Source organism: Cyanistes caeruleus, chromosome 1, assembly GCF_971803275.1.
Source record: "Cyanistes caeruleus chromosome 1, bCyaCae1.hap1.1, whole genome shotgun sequence".
Taxonomy (NCBI): Eukaryota; Metazoa; Chordata; class Aves; order Passeriformes; family Paridae; genus Cyanistes; species Cyanistes caeruleus.
In genome coordinates this window covers 20,563,877-20,582,146 of record NC_141701.1, presented here as the reverse complement: position 1 = coordinate 20,582,146, position 18,270 = coordinate 20,563,877, and the positions used below count along the sequence as shown (strand labels likewise).

The 18,270-nt window shown below is 34.5% G+C and overlaps 1 protein-coding gene across 50 annotated transcripts in view; it reads left to right on the top strand.

The window, feature by feature from the left end:
- RIMS2 (regulating synaptic membrane exocytosis 2) overlaps positions 1 to 18,270 on the top strand; it is a 447,314-nt gene that overhangs the window by 45,071 nt on the left and 383,973 nt on the right. For 36 of the 50 annotated variants that reach the window (XM_086881253.1, XM_086881272.1, XM_086880958.1 and 33 more), the window contains exons 2-3: positions 14,204 to 14,236; positions 14,634 to 14,720. The exons of the other annotated variants lie outside the window; for them this stretch is intronic. In XM_086881253.1, the coding sequence (XP_086737379.1) occupies positions 14,204 to 14,236; positions 14,634 to 14,720 (120 nt within the window). The remainder of the gene's footprint in view (positions 1 to 14,203; positions 14,237 to 14,633; positions 14,721 to 18,270) is intronic. 50 annotated transcript variants of the gene reach the window in all.

Sequence of the window (18,270 nt, the reverse complement as noted above, 5' to 3'; positions counted from 1 at the left end):
ACCAGAAAGTTTTATTCCTATATATGGATGGTTTTCTGTCTAAACAAAGATTTACCAAATGAAACTTTGGTGAGGTTGTTAAGCATATCCATTAATGTTCAGAATGATAGAATAGAGTAGACTTACAAGTTAGAAAAGTTATGAATTATTTTGAGAAAATAGAGTTATGGTCTAAAATTATTGAATGATGTTGAACAAGGACATTATTCAGTAAGTACTATGCTTACATGTAATCATACATTGAAGCTGAAGTTAGCTACTGACTATGTAGCTGTCTATAAACATGTACATATATACTATCTAGTCTGTAGACTGTAAATTGTCTCTTATGCTGAAAATGAACTGGGAAGGATACTTGCCATCATAGGTTGCATAAATATAACAACATCCTACAAAACTATCAGGCAGTATTGAGCACCACTCAATGCCCAGCTAGAATGAATCTAGTTTTCAAAATTGCAGCTCAAAATAGCAGAGTTGACAGTAGTCCTGGTGAGATCTCTAGAAAACATGCCATGAGAAGAGGCTTAACACTTCAGATAAGCTTAGGGCAGAAGACTTAAAGGAACTTCAAAATTTTCAAGGAAATGAAAAGCTGCTGTTCTTCTTGCCCCAAGTAGATGATGGGACAAGAAGTATTGAGCTTAACTTGCAGTTTGGGAGATTGAGATAAGATAGAAAACAGAAAGTCCAAGTTTTATTAGACATTCAGCTATTTAATGTCCTGTTTTCTCTTTTGCCTCTCACACAACTTAGTTCATTGAACTTGTGCTTGGGGTAGACAATGACAAATGAGAATAATGCATTCTGCAAAAATCTCTTTCCTTGGAAGAAAGAGGTATTTTTGTTACAAAACAGCAACATAGAAATTCACTAATTTGTGAATTTGAGAATGACTTTTAAGCTTGTTTTCTGTAGATTGCCTTTACTTCTCATTTATACTACTAGTATAGGTATAAGAAAATACCGAATTTACAAAATTTAGTTTCATGCTCCCAACTGGAAATTGATAGTGGTGTTGTGGCTCTGCAGAATGTGTTAACTTGAGAGTTTTTCAAGGCTGTTTAGCATGTGCTACATTTTAAATTGTAAGACTATTGTCTGAGCTGGTTTTGATGTCACTTTGTGTTTACTAATTTTCATTTATATTTAGCATCTTTATGAATGGAATGAGTTCTATTCATTTTAAATGTTCTCTAATTGCAAAATTGAATGAATGCTTGTAATTAGCTAGGAATGAGAACAATGAGTGTCTGCATTACAATAAAGACTTAGAGGTTAAATGATCATTCAAAGCTTCTGTGCAGCATTTAGTTATTAAACATTTAGAACTTCAGATAAGAGTTTGAATAACATATGTTTAGGAATAAAGATGCTCACAAAATAACTATTTCTAGAAGTAGCATTCTATTAATGCCTCTAGTACAGGTATAGTTTTGCTGAAGGAGGAATTTGAGATATGAAGCTTATTTTTTCTATCCCTGCCTTCCCCCTGCTACAAATACCTTAAACTTATGATAGCCAATCCCAAGTTTCTGGAATCCCAAAATGATCACTGTTATAAAGGAGTAATGAGTGTTTCAGGTAAAATGTATGTCACTGAGAGGGTTCTGAGTACTTAATTATTTATTATTTATTCCCAGGAAACAGAAAACAAAGGGGGAAAACTTCAGATTCTATTTATAATGCCATGCAAATGACATTGCATCTTTTCAGGAAGTTCAGGTATTGGGTCAACATCAAGATGCTAACTGTCAAGAGAATACTGTATTCTTGAGTAGTGTATGATCTTTAATTGTACACTAAAAATTTCCATTGGTTTTGGTGAAAAGGTTTAGAGGTTACCAACACTTGAGTTTGTGTCTGATTGCTGGAAGATTTTTTTTTGCAGCTGGACTAGGAAAGTGAATCTTAGTAAAAATGCAGAAAAAAGTAGTCAGACAGAAAATGGTAAGATTGTTACAATTTCAGGGATACTATATTAGATTTTAGAATCTATGTTAAAAGTGATCACACAATCAAACTTTCTGGTTATTCTGGAAGAGAATTTTGACATTTATAGAAATGTATGTACTACTTTCAGGAACACTGGGATATACTTTTTGAACCAGAATAAGAGGGGAAAGAAATGTTCCAACAACTTCTATTATTTAAACTGTAATTTATGTATGGTCTCAGAGGTTAGATAGTTTACTCAGAGGAATAGTAACAATGAGAAGTTTCCCTGTGAAACACAGTTAAAGAAATTTAAACAAACATGGAATTCATTAAGTAGTAGTACAATTTTTATTAGATTGTGATCTTGCATTTTTGGAATCCAGAGTTCTTTCCTGGAGCCTATTTAGAGAATAGATGTCTTGTTTTTACTGAGAAATGGGAAAAGTTACACAGATCAGATCTCATTTCATTCTTAATTATACAATGCAGGCAAAAGTGAAATTCAAGGGTTTTTCTCTACTGGTTATTAAACCAATTTTCTGAATTAACTGTAAAAAGACACTGAAGGAAATTAACACCCAAAGCAAAAATAAATGTAGGATATCGCTACAGCCTTGAAATTTAGAACAGCCTGGTTCATCAACCTGCATTGTACACTGGAATGTCAAACCCATTGGACCCAAACCAGCAAGATTTTCATAGGCTGAGTAAATCCACAACTCCCTCAGCCTGGAAATGTCTCCGATTCAGCCACTGGCCACTACAGAGAATCATATGTGACAGGACCTAATACAAATTAATCGAAACTATTAATATAATTTAATGGTTAATATAGTTTTAGCTTTTAAAACCATTGGCATTCTCAGCCAAGGCATGATATTTTGATCAGAAACCCTTATAGCTTAGATTGAAAGAAAATATTTTAACTAATTTTTATAGCAGATAATTTAAATGCTTTTACACTTCTGCTTAGAGTGTGAATTATGAAATAGAAACTATTTGAAAGAATTTTAATTCTGATAAAAAAAATCAAAATTGTTAAAGATTAATTTTGCTGATGTGTTCTGTAGTAGTTTTTCTTTTTTTTTCTTTTTTTTGTATGTGTTATTTCCTTTATTAATTAGACCAGATGAGTTTTCTGTTTAGGAGGCATTTGCTAAAGTCTTTGGTTTTTTAAAGACAGGTAGTATTCTCTGAATGTTGGTTTTCAAACCTTAAAAGTTGGATGTTTTAAGTGCAGAGAGAGTGGAATGTATGCAAAATTGTCAGTAGTTTCAAAACTGGCTGTGCTCAGAGGACTGGATTATGTTCATCACCAGAGTCCAAAGTTTGCTCACTGAATCAAGTACAAGCCCCCAGTTTAGTTGGCATCTCTGATGCAGCTCTAGAATCACTTTGCTTGGTCATTGTAAATACATCTGTACAACATGAGAAAGAAAATTGTGCACAAAAATTATCAATTTAAATAAACTCTTCAAACTAGGAGAGCCTTACTCATGCAAAGAGTACAAGACAAGGACATACAAAATGTTCCAAGTATTATCTAACTTTGGTTCATTTTAAAATAAAGGTGTAAATAGCAAGCAAACCCCAACAGAGTACTGAAAAAAAAGAGAAATGTGTACAGAAATAGCAAACCATTCTGGTAAAATGTACACTGGAATATTTTCTTTCTTAGTGGAATATTGTTCCAGGCATATAAAACCAATGGAAAAGACCATTTCCACTATTGTAAACTATGTTTTAAATAACTAGTAATGCAGACAGTTTATAATAATGTTTTATTTATGATTCTAACTTTTCAATGCATCAAATGAATCACCAGACAACATCTATTTTTAAAGAAAACCACTCGTGCATTCTCTCAGTAGCATGTAAACTGGGCATTGTATTTACCTCAAATATCTCATGTGGTCAGAGACATGACATCACAGGTAGATAAGATTATATCATAGTAATTTCCTGTGTGAACTATAAATTCTGTAGAATATGTGAATAGAGAATTCAATGCTATCTACAAGTATTCCCATTTATATTTTTATTCAACTAAATATATGCTCAGGAAAAAAACCCCCAGTATTTTATGTTTTATTCTCATAAAAGAGGTCTTAATAATAGTATAATAGTGTCATAATATAATGATATTATCATCATAATAGCATCATCAGCATCACAGATAATGTATAATATCTTCTATATTATTTTATACAAAATATAATAGAATAAGGTAATAACATAGGCATGATTCCCTCATAAAATCTTAAATAAAATATAGTTAATAATAATAAAATTTCTAATTCTCAAGATTTATGTGAACAGCAACACCAAATCAGAAAAAAATTAATGATAAATATACTATTTGAAAGTATTGTCATTAAATTTGTATGCATTGCTGTTGTATTTCTCATTTATTTTTCTTTTCCTGGCTTTTCACTTCCTGTTTAAATCTTAGAATCTAGGCTTTTTTTTTTTTTTTTTTTTTTAGCAGAAGTTGTATTGTGCTTCTTTTTTGGAAGGGAACTTGAATTTTTCAAGCCTTTTAGCAGTCCAGCCTTACAGCTGAAGCCCTTGTCCTGCCAGCACCCTGTTCATTATGCAATAATGATCCAGAGCTTTGTGTGCAGAGGGGGTGCAGGACATAAGTCTGCTCCAAAAAGGGACTCTTTGTAAGGCTGGTTTTGAAGAGAACAGGAACAAATTCATGATATTTGTTATTTCTGTTCCTCTTGTATCCTTTGTAATAATCCTTCTCTGGGATTGGAAGAATGGAAGAAATCTGAATCCATTTCACACAGTTAAATGTCACAGTCTGAGAAGTACTAACTTATTGTCTGTTTTTAATCTCTAGTGTATATGATTTTCACCTGGTGAGTATCTTAGAGATAATAATGTTACAAAATTGCTATTAAACAAGCAAAACAATGTATCAAGTTCAAAGTAATTGCCAGCGTATTTAAAATTAATTACAGAGTTAAAATGATTTTTTTAAATTCTCCTGCTAGCAGCTGAGTCCAGGGTTGCGTGTTTCACTAACAGCTGGTGACAGAACAAGCATCTATGAAAGCACTTTCTGCAGCAGATGCTTGGAATGCCATCTACTGTTGAAAAAGTAAAAATCCAACCCAAAAGCTACTCCAAACCCTTAGGAGAAACTTTTTTTTAATGGTTTGTTCTAAAATGAAACTCTACTTACATTAGAATTCAACTAATGTTCTGAATAAGTCCTAACGAGTTTGATTTCAATATCCTAGCTTTTGTATCAATTTTAAAATTAGGCTTTCTGGTTCATTTTATGAATTCCTTGAGAATTTCAGTTAACTGCAAAACATTTTGAAGCATAAGTAAAAAATAAAGTCTCATCTTTCCAATACAGAATTAATAAAAAAATTGCATTAAGTAACGAAAGTTGTACGCAGACACTGAAATAAATATTCCTTAAAAATCCTTATGATTAAAATTTTCATTTAAAATATTTAAGCCTTTCTTGAATGCTTTTTAAGAAAAACTATTGTAGGACAAAATCTTATTTGATATTTGATTATCCATTATTGAAGTTCACTGTGGTAAAATTGTGTTTGGAAATTAGAGATTTACTAAAGTTTGATTAGTCTTGTACACATGTATATCACATTTGGATGTATTTATGCATGTGTTATTATTATAATAGTGGAAAATGTTTTCATTTTGGTCATGAACAAGACTCTAATTCACAGAAATCTTGTTACAGTCATCCTTATTTCCAGAAGTTAAGCATGGCTCATTGTAATGCAGCTTTTGTGATACATACCACATATCCTGTAGGCAAGAATGTAAACCACTTTTTTTCTCTTTACACAAAATATATAAGATTAGACTAGCAAACCTAAGTGCTATTCCAGCACTTCTGTGGAGAAACCTGACTTTTTGAAAATAGATGCAATGGAATCCTAGTCAAAAATTAATCTTTGCTAGAGTTTTGGTCGTAGAAATATCTGTAACTTCAACATATTTTCAACTCAAATCACACCCAAGACTTGCTATGAGGTCCCCATAATTACAGAAAATTGCGTCTAATAACAAATATTATGTGACAATTGAACAATTTTGTCTCTATTCTGGAAAGTCCAATATTCTTTTCAGATTTGATGCCTGCTGTCTCAGATTGATTTCTTTTAATTCTGTAAGTCATCTGCCTGAAATATCCACATATCTGCAGCATTTAGGAAAGTAACACTAACTTGGAGAAAAAAATTAAATCCAAATTAAACTATTTCCCTCCAATGAATTGAAATATGCAAGTCCTTAAAGCTCAACCAGCTAAAACATCCTAAGTGAAGGCAGTTGCTACTTATCTAGAGGCCATGAACAAGTGTCAGGCTCCCATGTGAGGTGTTTCAGCCTGTATAAAATAGGAGCATTGAGATCAGAGAGAAGTCAGGGAATTTCAGATTGTGTGAGGGAGACATTAGTATGATCAAATATACAGCAGGACACAGCTGTCTCACAGGTGAATTTTAAAGAAATTGAAAGTTATTTATAGGAACATTGCTATTTTTTTTTTCCCCTAATTTTTTTTGACTGAAAAGGGGTCTACTGACAGAACAAACTGATTAGATTCAAGGAGGTATTTATTTGTATCTCATGTCCTTGAAATGGATTTAGAAATTCATTGTAGTGAAAAATTACACAACATTTAGCTGCTCTTTAAATGAGCTAATAGACCCTGAATGGGTAAACTACTTCTAAAGAAATATTTACTATGGTTCAAGGATTCCTTAAACTTGTGTACTCTTATTATCTGCTGGCCTTGACATCCTTCTTATGCCTCAATTTGATCTTGGTTTTGCTCTTACTGCATTTCTAATATAGGCTAATTTTTTGTTTTATGTCTTGCAAGTTAGCTGGTCTGATCTTGCAGCTGTTATATATGATGCTAGAGATGAACAACAAGATATTGGATGCTTTACCTAGAAAAAAGCAAATCTTTATTGTGAAACTCCTAATTCAAAAATATTAGTAATGTGCCAATCTGAAAAAACCTTCTGAAGTTTTAGGATTGAAAGACATGACTTCAGCCAAGATAATTCCTTTGTTTTCTAATTGTTGCCCCTCTTTGACAACTTCATGTGATCCAAGACTTTCTATTATTTATTGTTTTATAATTTTAGTTTTTTCAGGTTTTTATACATGCCTCATTCCCTCAGCAGACACATGATACCTATGTGGGGAGCAGCTGGCCTGTTCTACAGGGCAACAAATTATAATGCTGAGGGCTTACAAATTCTGTCTTAGAAATTCCCACTTACCCTGTGAAAACCAAAATACTCTTTTCCTTACTAAATATAAGAAAAAGCTGCAGTAGTCCACTTTAAACTATGTGGTAGGTTTAGACAAACAATAGATTTTTAACATAGATCTTTTAATATCACCTCCCTGGTCTAGGCCTCCAACTTGCAATTTTGTATAACCTTCAGAAGTGAGCATTGATCCATGAATTAATTATTGGAACGGTATATAACATATGTTATATACAGTGTATGTATATACTGTATATACATGGAGTATCTGTATAACTGTATATAACATAACGGCTACTGTTCAGTGTAGTACTTATTTGTTATTAGTTGTACTATAAGAATTTTCACATGTTCTGATTGGTGAGTCTGACATTCAGTTTTATAATTTGACTGTGAGCACTGTAACAACTAGCAAGGAGGAAGTGTGGCTGAGTTAGGACATGTGAGAAGTGAGAGTGCTTTCATTTACAGAACACAGTATCTACCTCTCCTATCCCAGAAAAGAACGATAGGAAACATTTCTGCCCTGAAGAATTCATGAGCTAAGCTAAACAGAATCTGATTTATTTTGCTGATTCTGAAATAATCAAAACATACTGTCAGTTTCTTCAGTTTTAGAGTTAAAAGTACAGGGCTGTTGAGCACTGTTTTTGGTCACAGTGAACCCCATTTTAGTAGATACTTTATAAAAATATTAGTGTCAAAATTTCACTTTGCCACTTGTTTGTCTGGAACCTTAGATAAACAATCCCATTTCTAATCGGCATCTAAATGTCAGAGTAGGCTTTATCTCACAGAAGTTGTTATTTTTGTGGGTGCTGTTCATTTGAGGCTCATTCGGGGAGCTCATTCAGCTTAGATTATTACACAGAATCATGTCTGTGCTTATCTGTAAAGTATGTATGGTGCCTTCTTGTAGTTTGTTGTATGTCTTTAAGGTAAATTTAATTTGGACTTCAGGGAATGTTTAACTTTTCAAGCTTGGATTTAGGTAGGTTTTAAATTTATTCCAGATATTGTTTCTAGCCCAAGTACCCAACTTCTCCACCTGCTTGTTTACTAATATCAAATGTCCAGTTATCACTCAGCTACTGATTGTGGAAGTGCTTTTCTGGAAACTACTGGTACTTTAGTTACAAACAGAACAAAATTACAGTAAAATCTGCATATATGTTGAGGAAAGATATTGCTTTGTTGTCCAAAATATAAACCTTCTCAATTCAACTACTTATACTCTCTAAATTAATAAAACAGTTGGAACAGTAATATAAATTAAAGACTTTAAGTTTGATCGAAATAGTTAAACTGCATGTTGTTATGTGTATGAACATATAGCATCAGTAGGGTAATCAGTACAAAGACTCAATTCAGTTAATATATAATATTTTACAGTTACATAATTGGCATGGATTTATATTTGCCCTCCTTTCTTCGAGTCAAACATACTTACATAATTTAACTTAATTAATCTGTAGAGGTGCTTTCTCAAGAAAACAGTTGTGTTTGCGTGTGTGTGTGTTAACTCCCCTGTTCTGTTAAGAGTGGATGCAGGCAAAGTTACGTACTGTGCTTGTGCCGTGTCTTGACTTCCCATGTGCGAGTGTAGTGACTGCAGTCACTGCAACTAATCCTTTCTTTCTGTTCATTTGGTGCAGGGCATATAACTGAAATACTGTTACAAAGATTTAGGCGGGGGGAAAGAAAAAAGAAAGAGTCCACGGGAGGCAGTCTAGGAAAATGGATTAATGGACCTTACATTCCAAGACAGGGTGGTGGAAACCTCTGAATGTCACTGGAGCTGATGATCTTCCCTCTTTTTCAGCACAGTTAAAATGAGGGAATGGGTATCCCCAGAGTGGTTTGGATATACTTATGCACTGAATGCAGTTTTTTGGAAAGGAATTATAGAAGGCAGAGGGAAGAAAGAGGGAAAGGAGGTTAGAATTTTATCATTGTTTCTTTAAATCTATTTTATTTTCAGTGCCATTTTCAAGGTTCTAAGTTTCAGGGGAGGAAGTTGTTCTAAATTAAGAAATATTGCCACTGGTAAATACTTTTAGAAATTATGATGTTCATATACTATGACAATGGGAGTATATAAATTCCAGAGAAACTAGTTACATACCTTCCTTAAAATCTTTTCACTAGTTGTGCATTGAAAAAACATTTGGTAATATCAAGTGATTTTGGAATATTTCAAATCTATTTATAATTGTAGACAATTTTTGAAGAAAGAGAGAGAACACTTCAAAGATGTTGGCACCTTGACTCTTGAAAAGGCTGTGTCTCTGTACTGTCATCTGGGTTAGCGGGGTCTCGAATGCAAAGAAAGAAAATTATTAATCCTGAGAATAGTATTCAGTTTAATTCACTTTATAATAGAAGTGGTTATGAAGTAGTTAGCATTCATGCTGCTGTTTTTATTTGAAAGATAGCAGCTTTATAGATTTTTATTGCATATAATATAAATCTAGGTTTGAGACAAAATTATTTGCTGCTGTTTTCTCTCAACTATTTCTGTTTCTTTATGGTGAACAAAGCTGGAGGTCAATGTCAGTGTGGTATCTGCAGATGAAGCAAAATGTGACAAATCTTTTTATAGATCTCAGACTATCCCTCATCCTTCCTCTATGATTTGCTTTAGGAAAACCAGATAATTTGGCACATTAATATTTAATCTTATGTTGATTCTTAATTAAGTTTAGTGTAACATGCATTGCTCATTGGGACTACTGCATGTATATCCTGCTTTTCCATTAGGATCTACGTTCTCTAAACTTAAAAATTTCATACAGATGTCATACTCTCTGGATTTCCTAGGCAATATATTTAATAAACATAACTACTCTAGAAGCACCAACAGCTTCATAAAATTGATACTAGCAACATTACAGCATTAATAGTAATAAAAAGTATATTTAGTGGTTTTTTCATGCATGAGTTCCAAGCAAAAGATTGACTTTCTTTACCAATCTTCTTAATTTCAATGAAAGGGCTAGAAAAAAACTTCCATCCTGGTCTATCCTAGTCCAGTGAGTTGGTTAGGAAATAAGGAAAACATAGATTATTATTGAGCAAAAGACGGAAAAGACTGTTCTGTTCTCATATTCATTCCCTGTGCCAGTGGGAATAGCCTTAATCTTTGAGGAAATTTTTGGTACACAGAGAGGATCTAACATCAAAAACTGTTCAATGAGACTTGAGATTTTGCTTAATGATTCCAGCTACTGGAAAAGATCAAAGGGGTCTGGCACTTGCACTGTGTAGGCTTGCAGAGGAACACAAGAGTAATGGTGCTGTTTATGCTTCAAAGGGCAGAGGTTTCCGATAACAAAGTGCAAGGTGTAAAAATTCTTTATTGCTGGCAAGTAGAAAAATCCTGGCTTGTTTTCAAGTGGAGTAGTGTATAGAGTTGTGATCTTTGCAAAAAAAAAAAAAAAATTGGGACAAAATTTTCAAACTCCTCTAACATTTTAAAAATAGGTGGTAAAATGCTTAGTATTCTGCACCATCAGAATGCATTGTCTCAGTCACTGTCGATCAGATAAATTATCTGCAGCCTGTTGGTGGTTTTAGTGAGCAGGTGTTGATCAGAATTTGTTTCTAGTGAATAATGAAAACTGGCACTGTTCTCGGTAGAGTTTTGAGTGGATGGAATTGAGAAGACATTTGAAGGTTAAATGAAGACAGGTAGTCTGGGAGGAGCAGAATGTAGTTATACTCCTTGGGGTATTTCAGTTGGTCTGTTGAGAAAATGGAAGTCTGGGGGTTTGCTGCCCTGGGAAGACACTTCTTTTAAACAATTGTTTGTTGCTGATTTTTGAAAGAAAGGTAGAAAGCAATGCATAAACATGTGAGTACACAATCCAGTGAAACACAAAGCAGTTCTTGCAACCAAAGGAAATACAACTGTATGAGTACATGGTACAGCGTTCAAGTTATCTGGAGTCTCTTTAGTCCTTTTCTGCCTAGAAAAAGATATTTAAACCACAGCAGTGTTAAAAATACATTCAGTGCATTTCATCTAATATATAATTATTTCTATCAGTTGCTACAACTTGTAATTTCATCTGAATGAAGCCTTTTGGAAGAAAAAGTAGCATAAATTAGTCTGTCGTTTTCTGATTTAGATCCAGAATCTGTATCCATTCTCTGACCTTGAGAGATAAATACCTGGCTGTGCACCTGAAGGGTTCAGGCCTGTTGACCTACAAGGTTAATATTAATTTAAAATCATATGGTAGAATCTATTAATTCAATAGACTTCTTAATAATTTCTTTCCAAATTGTAGTTTGCCTTCCATGCTCGTTGTAAAGTCAAGGAAGATAATTTCCTAATCCAGGAACTGAAGGATGTATGGAGAGTGCTCAAGGAATGCGTCACTGTTATATAATAATGGAAGCTCTTGTCCTCACATAACTGCAGTGTTGGAAAGTGTATAGTGAATGAGACAGAATTCTAGGAAGCGAAAAGATTAATTTTTGAGAGAGATATTTTGAATTGTAGGGTCATATAATATCCTGACTTAGAACACAGTGTTCCTATAAAATTCTGAGAAATTAATTTTAAATGCTGGTTTTCAATATGTCTGATAATAGACAATGTGTTTTATTTAGTGGTGCAAAACTATAGATTGTAAGATTTTTCAAAAATCCCAAGGGTTTGCAGTTGCATTTGAAGCCACCAGATATATACTATTATGTAAATATGCTGGATCCTGTTGAAAAAGAATAGTTCAATAGAACGATTCACAATGAAGTAATAACTTGAAAGAGTCAAGTACATATGTTTGGAAATCATGTATGGAAAGGAATATACAGATTAGTGATGTATTCAGTTTTCAGTGTCCAGTTGTCAGGGAGGTCACATTTCAGTGTCTAATTCTGTGTAGGCAACTTAGGAGCTCTGAATTATTATCTAGGAGTGTCCTTCTCACAGCTGACCACAGAACCTGAATGATCATAATCTTGGGGATCTAAATTAAATGTCCTGAGCTACCTAGTGAGAAAAGTATGGACAGGCTTTAATTTCCCATCCCTTCTATTTCTCCTGCTTTGAATTTTCCACATTCTCTTGATTAAAAAGATAATTATATGACTAAAATGCATGGTAGAGTGGAATTGCAATGGCATGAGACATTTTTTTTTTATGTTTACCTTTTTTATTTTTCAATATATCTGCTGGGTTTTGTGGGGCTGGTTTATTTATTTATTTATTTATTTTTGTACTGGAATGCTACTTTGTATATACATTTCTAAAGTGCTGAGGAGACAAAACCATGCTAGAAGATGTTTTACTGTGTGTTGTCCCTTTCAGTACTCTGTTTTGGAAAGATTACTGTTTCTCATTGCCCACTTATTTAATTCTTATGTAGTCACTGAATTCTGTTTATGGAGTTACTTCCTGTGATGTGATATATGGTGGAGGAGATATGGAGCTATTTCGGTAAGCTTTAGTTTTCTGTGCAACACCAAGCACCCACTTAAAATGATGAGCCTGTACTTCCTGTTTAGTTAGGTGAGAGTATTCCCTATAGAGACATTCAGAATATCTATATAGGAACCTTTTTGGGTTTTTGAACATACAGGAAAAGTAGAGCCTGACTCGATATTTATGACCAATATCTGCAATTAGAGGATGTAAATATGTCTCTATTCTTGTTTTTTGTCATGGCTTAGCCCCAGTCAGTAAACAAGGCCCAGGCAGCTGCTCACTCCCTCCCTCACCATAGGATCAGGGAAAGAATCAGAAGAGTAAAAGATAGAAAACTTGTGGGTTGAAATAAAGACAGTTTGATAGAGGAAGTAGAAGCTACTCACACAAGCAAAGCAAAAAGAAGAATTAATTCACTGTTTCCCATGGTGTTCAGCCATCTCTAGCAGAGCAGAGCCCCATCAGGTATAACATTACTTGGGAAGACAAACTCCATCGCTCCAAATATCCCCCCACTACCTTCCTCCTACTTCCCCCAACTTTATTTACTGAGCATGATGCGATATGGACTGGAATATCCCTTTGGTCAGTTTGGGTCACCTGTCCCAGCTGAGCACAGGTGTTGTGTCTCCTCCCAGCCTCCCTTGCACACCCAGCTTCCTCACCAGGGTGGCAGTACTTGAAGCAGAAAAGGCCTTGGCTCTGTGTAAGCCCTGCTCAACAGTAACAAAAACATCTCTATGTGATCAACCCTGTCTGTGTTCAGCACAAATCCAAAACACAGCCCCATACCTGCCACTGTGAAGAAAATTAACTCTACCCCAGCTGAAACCAGCACAGGTTTGATATAGAACACCAGCTTTCTCACTTAAGTTAGAGCATATATTTTAGATGGAATATTTTCCGTAAGACAGTGGACAACTATTAATCAGTACTAAACAGACCTGCTCTATGCATTATCCAGTTATTTCTTTAAGCAAATCCTAGTAAAGTTCACTCAAGAGTAAAATTACATAGCTTTTCTTCCTTAGTTTTTAGTTATGTTGTCTTCAGGTCCTGACATCACTGTAGTTTAATGAATATAATGTAGATTTTCCTTTAATCTGTTAGTTTAGTATATTGCATTTTAAATGATTTATTACGTGTTACAAATTTGCCTTGAACTATGACAGGTAATTTGGTTGTGAACAAAAAAAGAAACAGATTGTAGTTCACATAATCAAAGTACCTTCCTTTATATATGTAGCTGAATGTATTGCTGGAAATGTTTTAACATGATATTATGTGCAAGAAATTGGAAGTCAGATATAGAAAATTACTGATTTAATTTTTAAATATATATTAAAGTTTTCTTCTATACTTGACACTCCCCACTGGTAAAACTAAATGGAAATCAGCCCATAGTACAATTTAATACAAACATATAACTAATGTTAAAGCAAATCCTTTTAACTCAAAACAGGAACTTTTCCCTTTCTATTTGATACAGATTTTAGTACTTCAGGGTAGTTTTTTTCAACATGTTGCACTCAGTTGTGCAAACTTATCTTTTTAGGGTCAAAGAAGAGCAAAAACCACAGCCGACACAGTAAGTAAAGTACCTTAAAGATGCAATAGGCTCGACTTTTCTACCTTTGCCGTGTTCTGCTCTCTGCACCTTTGATGGTATTAGCTTTCACTGATACCTGATAGGCTGCAGGTAGTTTGTCATCTGCTTCCTGACTGGCTTGTAAGAGAGCTGCCTGTAGCTTCTTACTCCATCCACATGTTAGCTGGATGTAGGTTCTTGCTGCCTGCTTGTGAACTGGTGAATTGTAAAACTTTACTTCCCTTACACCCTTAGTGGCTGACTTAGTTCTGCAGCTAACATTCCCATTGGCTCTAGCTTTTCCGCCTGTGTATTTCCACTAACACTGGATAAGAAAACATTTAAACTAGTGTGGTTTTATTGGTTATTCAGTCACATTATTTGCTTGTTTAAACAGGTGGTTTCCCTTTAGTGGGATCACTGAGCTGGTAAATAACGTTCTTCAACCACAGCAAAAACAGCAAAATGAAAAGGAGCCCCAGACGTAAGTAAGCTGCTCTCTGTAGATTAAGTAATGTCTGTGTAGCATTAGAACATCCTGGAGAGTATGTTTAAAATAATTGCCCATTTAGAACATTCAGCTGAGGGCATTTTACAAGCTGAGTACCTGTACTTAGAATACCTTGTACTGAGTACAAGTGTTTGCTTTCTAACCCCTCATTTGCAAATGGAAAACCGAAAATCAGGTCTTACTCTCCTTATCAGTAGCTTAAGTGATTGCATTGGAATACAATTTAAGGAGTTACTACTACTCTGTCTTTTTTTTCTTTTTTTTTTTTTTTTTTGGCAAATGTTCCATATAATGAAACTTCTGGTGAAGTGATGTGTTTTCTGTGCATGAGGAGCTGGAATGATATGTAGCATTCTTTACAGCATGTCTATGCACATGCACCGTCTGAGTCATGCATAGAATGCTGTATGAATCTACATAATATGTTGGAAGAGCTTGCTAAGGACCAGGAATTCATCATGTCATTTTTTTTTCATGCTTTTAGAATATCTGTGAAGTTTCAGAACTTCAGCAGATAAAAGGTGAAATCTTGGGTCAGTCAAAGCTGAGGAACTTTTGACTGTGATGGAGCCAGTATTTCATCTGTGAACCTTTTATATGGTTAAGCCACTACTTTTTTTCTGTCTGAAAATTTTAAGTTTTAACAGAAACTGGCAAAGCTAGGACATTCAGTCTTTGAGTAGAACTTAAAGCATGGAGATGAAAATATTCCTTTCATAAAGAGAAACTAAAAAATATTTATTATTATGAACTTTCAAATTCCTAAAATGTATTTCAGATGTTATTTAAGCTTTAAACTGGTAAGTTGCACTCTTTTCTTTCTTCTAGAGGTTTATGCCTTGTAAGTTCATGTGATAAAATAAGTATTTGCTTTTGAACTCATGCATAACTGGTTTAAAGCATGCTTGTTAACTACTTTCCAGGCAGAATCAATTTTCATTTATTTTTTAACATATATATTTAAGTGGACCTTCATACTTGTGGGTCATTAAAGCTGTGATGTTTTTTCAGAATACATAGTGAAAGATTTTCATGAATTAAAATGGAAAAATAGACATAAAATTGATATTCTGTAAAGCAGTGTATTGTCCTGAGCTCTCTTTCTGATATTCTCACTTAACTGCTTATAAAATTGTGTACAATATTAATAGTGATTTTTTTTTTCTGGTTAATTTAAATACTGTAATTTTACATTTTGTTCACAACGCTTCAGTACTTTGTATTCCCAGTTTCCTTAACACAGCAAAATTTTTTCTGCTCATTAGTGTTGTAAATATAAAGCATATGGCTTTCAGGAAACTGAGAATACTATATGGACAGTGTAAACAGATGAGTTATAGTTAACAAAAAATATTAATAAATGGTTACTGTTATTATGGAAGGATCTTTTTGAATGGTGACCTCTTTGGGAACCAGTTTTGTTCACTATTTTTATTATATAACTAAGAAATCGATTAATTTTTATACTCACTGAATTTATAGATACACTTCTCCCAGTCTTGTGTTAATACCTAATGGCAGGATTATATTAAAAAATTATCCTGAAACCCCCAAGCAATGGTTATGATGTTATGATGCTATTCAAAAGGAAAAATGCAAAGGGATGTTCTGTAGGGGTAGTTTATGTGGTTGACATAGGACAGAGAAAAATGGTGTAGGGAAATGTTCCTTGGCAGAGAATCAGGGAGCCCTAATAGTTTGTAAATTGAGCTGTAGCCAGTATCCTGAAAGAGATTAATGTCATACAGGAATGTACAGACACCAGCCAAGGAGCACTGTGAAGAAGTTTTCACTCTGCTAGGCTTTGGTAAGGTCTCACCTGGAACAGCATACCCTTCAAAAATTATGTGGAGCAGTTGTGATTCAGTGGGAGAGTAACAGGAATACTTAGGATATTTATAAATAATAAACATATTATTAGGTGTCTAAAATTATTTGGTGAATAATTAGGTATCTAGAAAACATGGTATGTGTTAAGAAAGAATCAAACACATGAGTTAATTTAGCCTCCTGAAGAGAAAATCTGAGGGAATGGAGAAGGACAAGTCTTTAAATTGTACAGAACATTGTTGAAAAATGGAAGGAAATGATTACTTTTCCATGTTCATCTCATGATGAAGCTGAAAGGAGTAAACTTAAGTTGAATTAGGGAGGACTGAACTTGGTAGGGAGGACCTTTTAATGGAAAGAAAACTTTAAATGCTTGCATACTTTGTTTAGGACTCCCTTCTCCTTAGACAGCTGTGAAAATCTTAAGGAGCAGGTTTGGGAAATATCTGCTAGAAGAGACACAAGTGTTGCTGGTCCTGTGCTGGAACAAGAGAACGGACTAAGTGACTTTTAAAAGTGTCTTCCAGCACTGCTTATTTGTGATAATTTTGTTAATGTATTATTTATCAGGGTTTATTTTTGTGATTATTGTAAACTTTCAGGGAGAAAATTCAGGAACAGAAATACTAATGGTGCAACTTTTAAATTTTATTTTTTTCTCTGACATTAATGGCTTGCAAAGAGGTGTTGTACTGGGGAACACTGTGGGACACTGGGGAGAAGAATAAATGTCTGTAGAAATTTTTTACCATTATTCATACATATTTTGGCATTTTCCACTTGAAATCACTGTCAGTATCTGAGTCTAATTTCAAGATATATCTGATTGTCCACCTTTGCTGATGAGCTTATTTACAGTGAATCTGAGGAGGACAAGATGTGAGTGAGTGACAGCAGAAAAGGAATTAGTAGTGTCTGAAAACAAAGTATCATGTTACAGGTTTCACTTTTGCTCTGTAGAAGGTATTTTTGTAGAACCATTGACCATACATCCTTATGGGCAGAGGTAGGATTAATCTGATGCTTTTGGACATGAGTTCTGTAGCACAAAATTCACAGAATAGTTGAGGTTGGAAGAGACTATTGCCCGACCCTCCTTCTCATGCTGGGTCACCTAGGGCCATTATTTACAAATATATATAGCTGGATTTTGAATATTTCCAGGGATAGAGACTCTAGAAATAATCTCTGGGCAAGAGATACATATGCTAGTGCTTGGTCACCCCTAGAATGAAAAGTGCTTCTCCCTGATCAGAGGGAACTTCCTGTGCTTCAGTCTGTGCCTATTGCCTCTGGTCCTGTCACTGGACACTGCTGAAAGAAGCCTGGATCCATTCTCTTGGCACCCTTCCTACAGGTAATTGTATTTATTGATAAGATCCCCTCCCTGAACTTTTTCTTCTCTGGGCTAAAAAGTTCAAGCTCTCTGTCTGTCCTCATGTGAGAGACGCTTCAGTCTAAATTTTAGCCATTTGCTGGACTGTCTCCAGTATGTCCATGTTTCTCTTTAACTGGGGAGGCTGGGACTGGACACAGAACTCCATGCGTGGCTTAGCCAGTGCTAAATAAAGGGTAGGATCACCTCCTCCTGCCTGGTGGTAATGCTTTTGCCTAATGCAGCCCAGAATGCCATTCACTTCCCTTTCCTCAAGGCATGCTGGTCCATGTTCAACCCATGCACCAGGACTTTCCT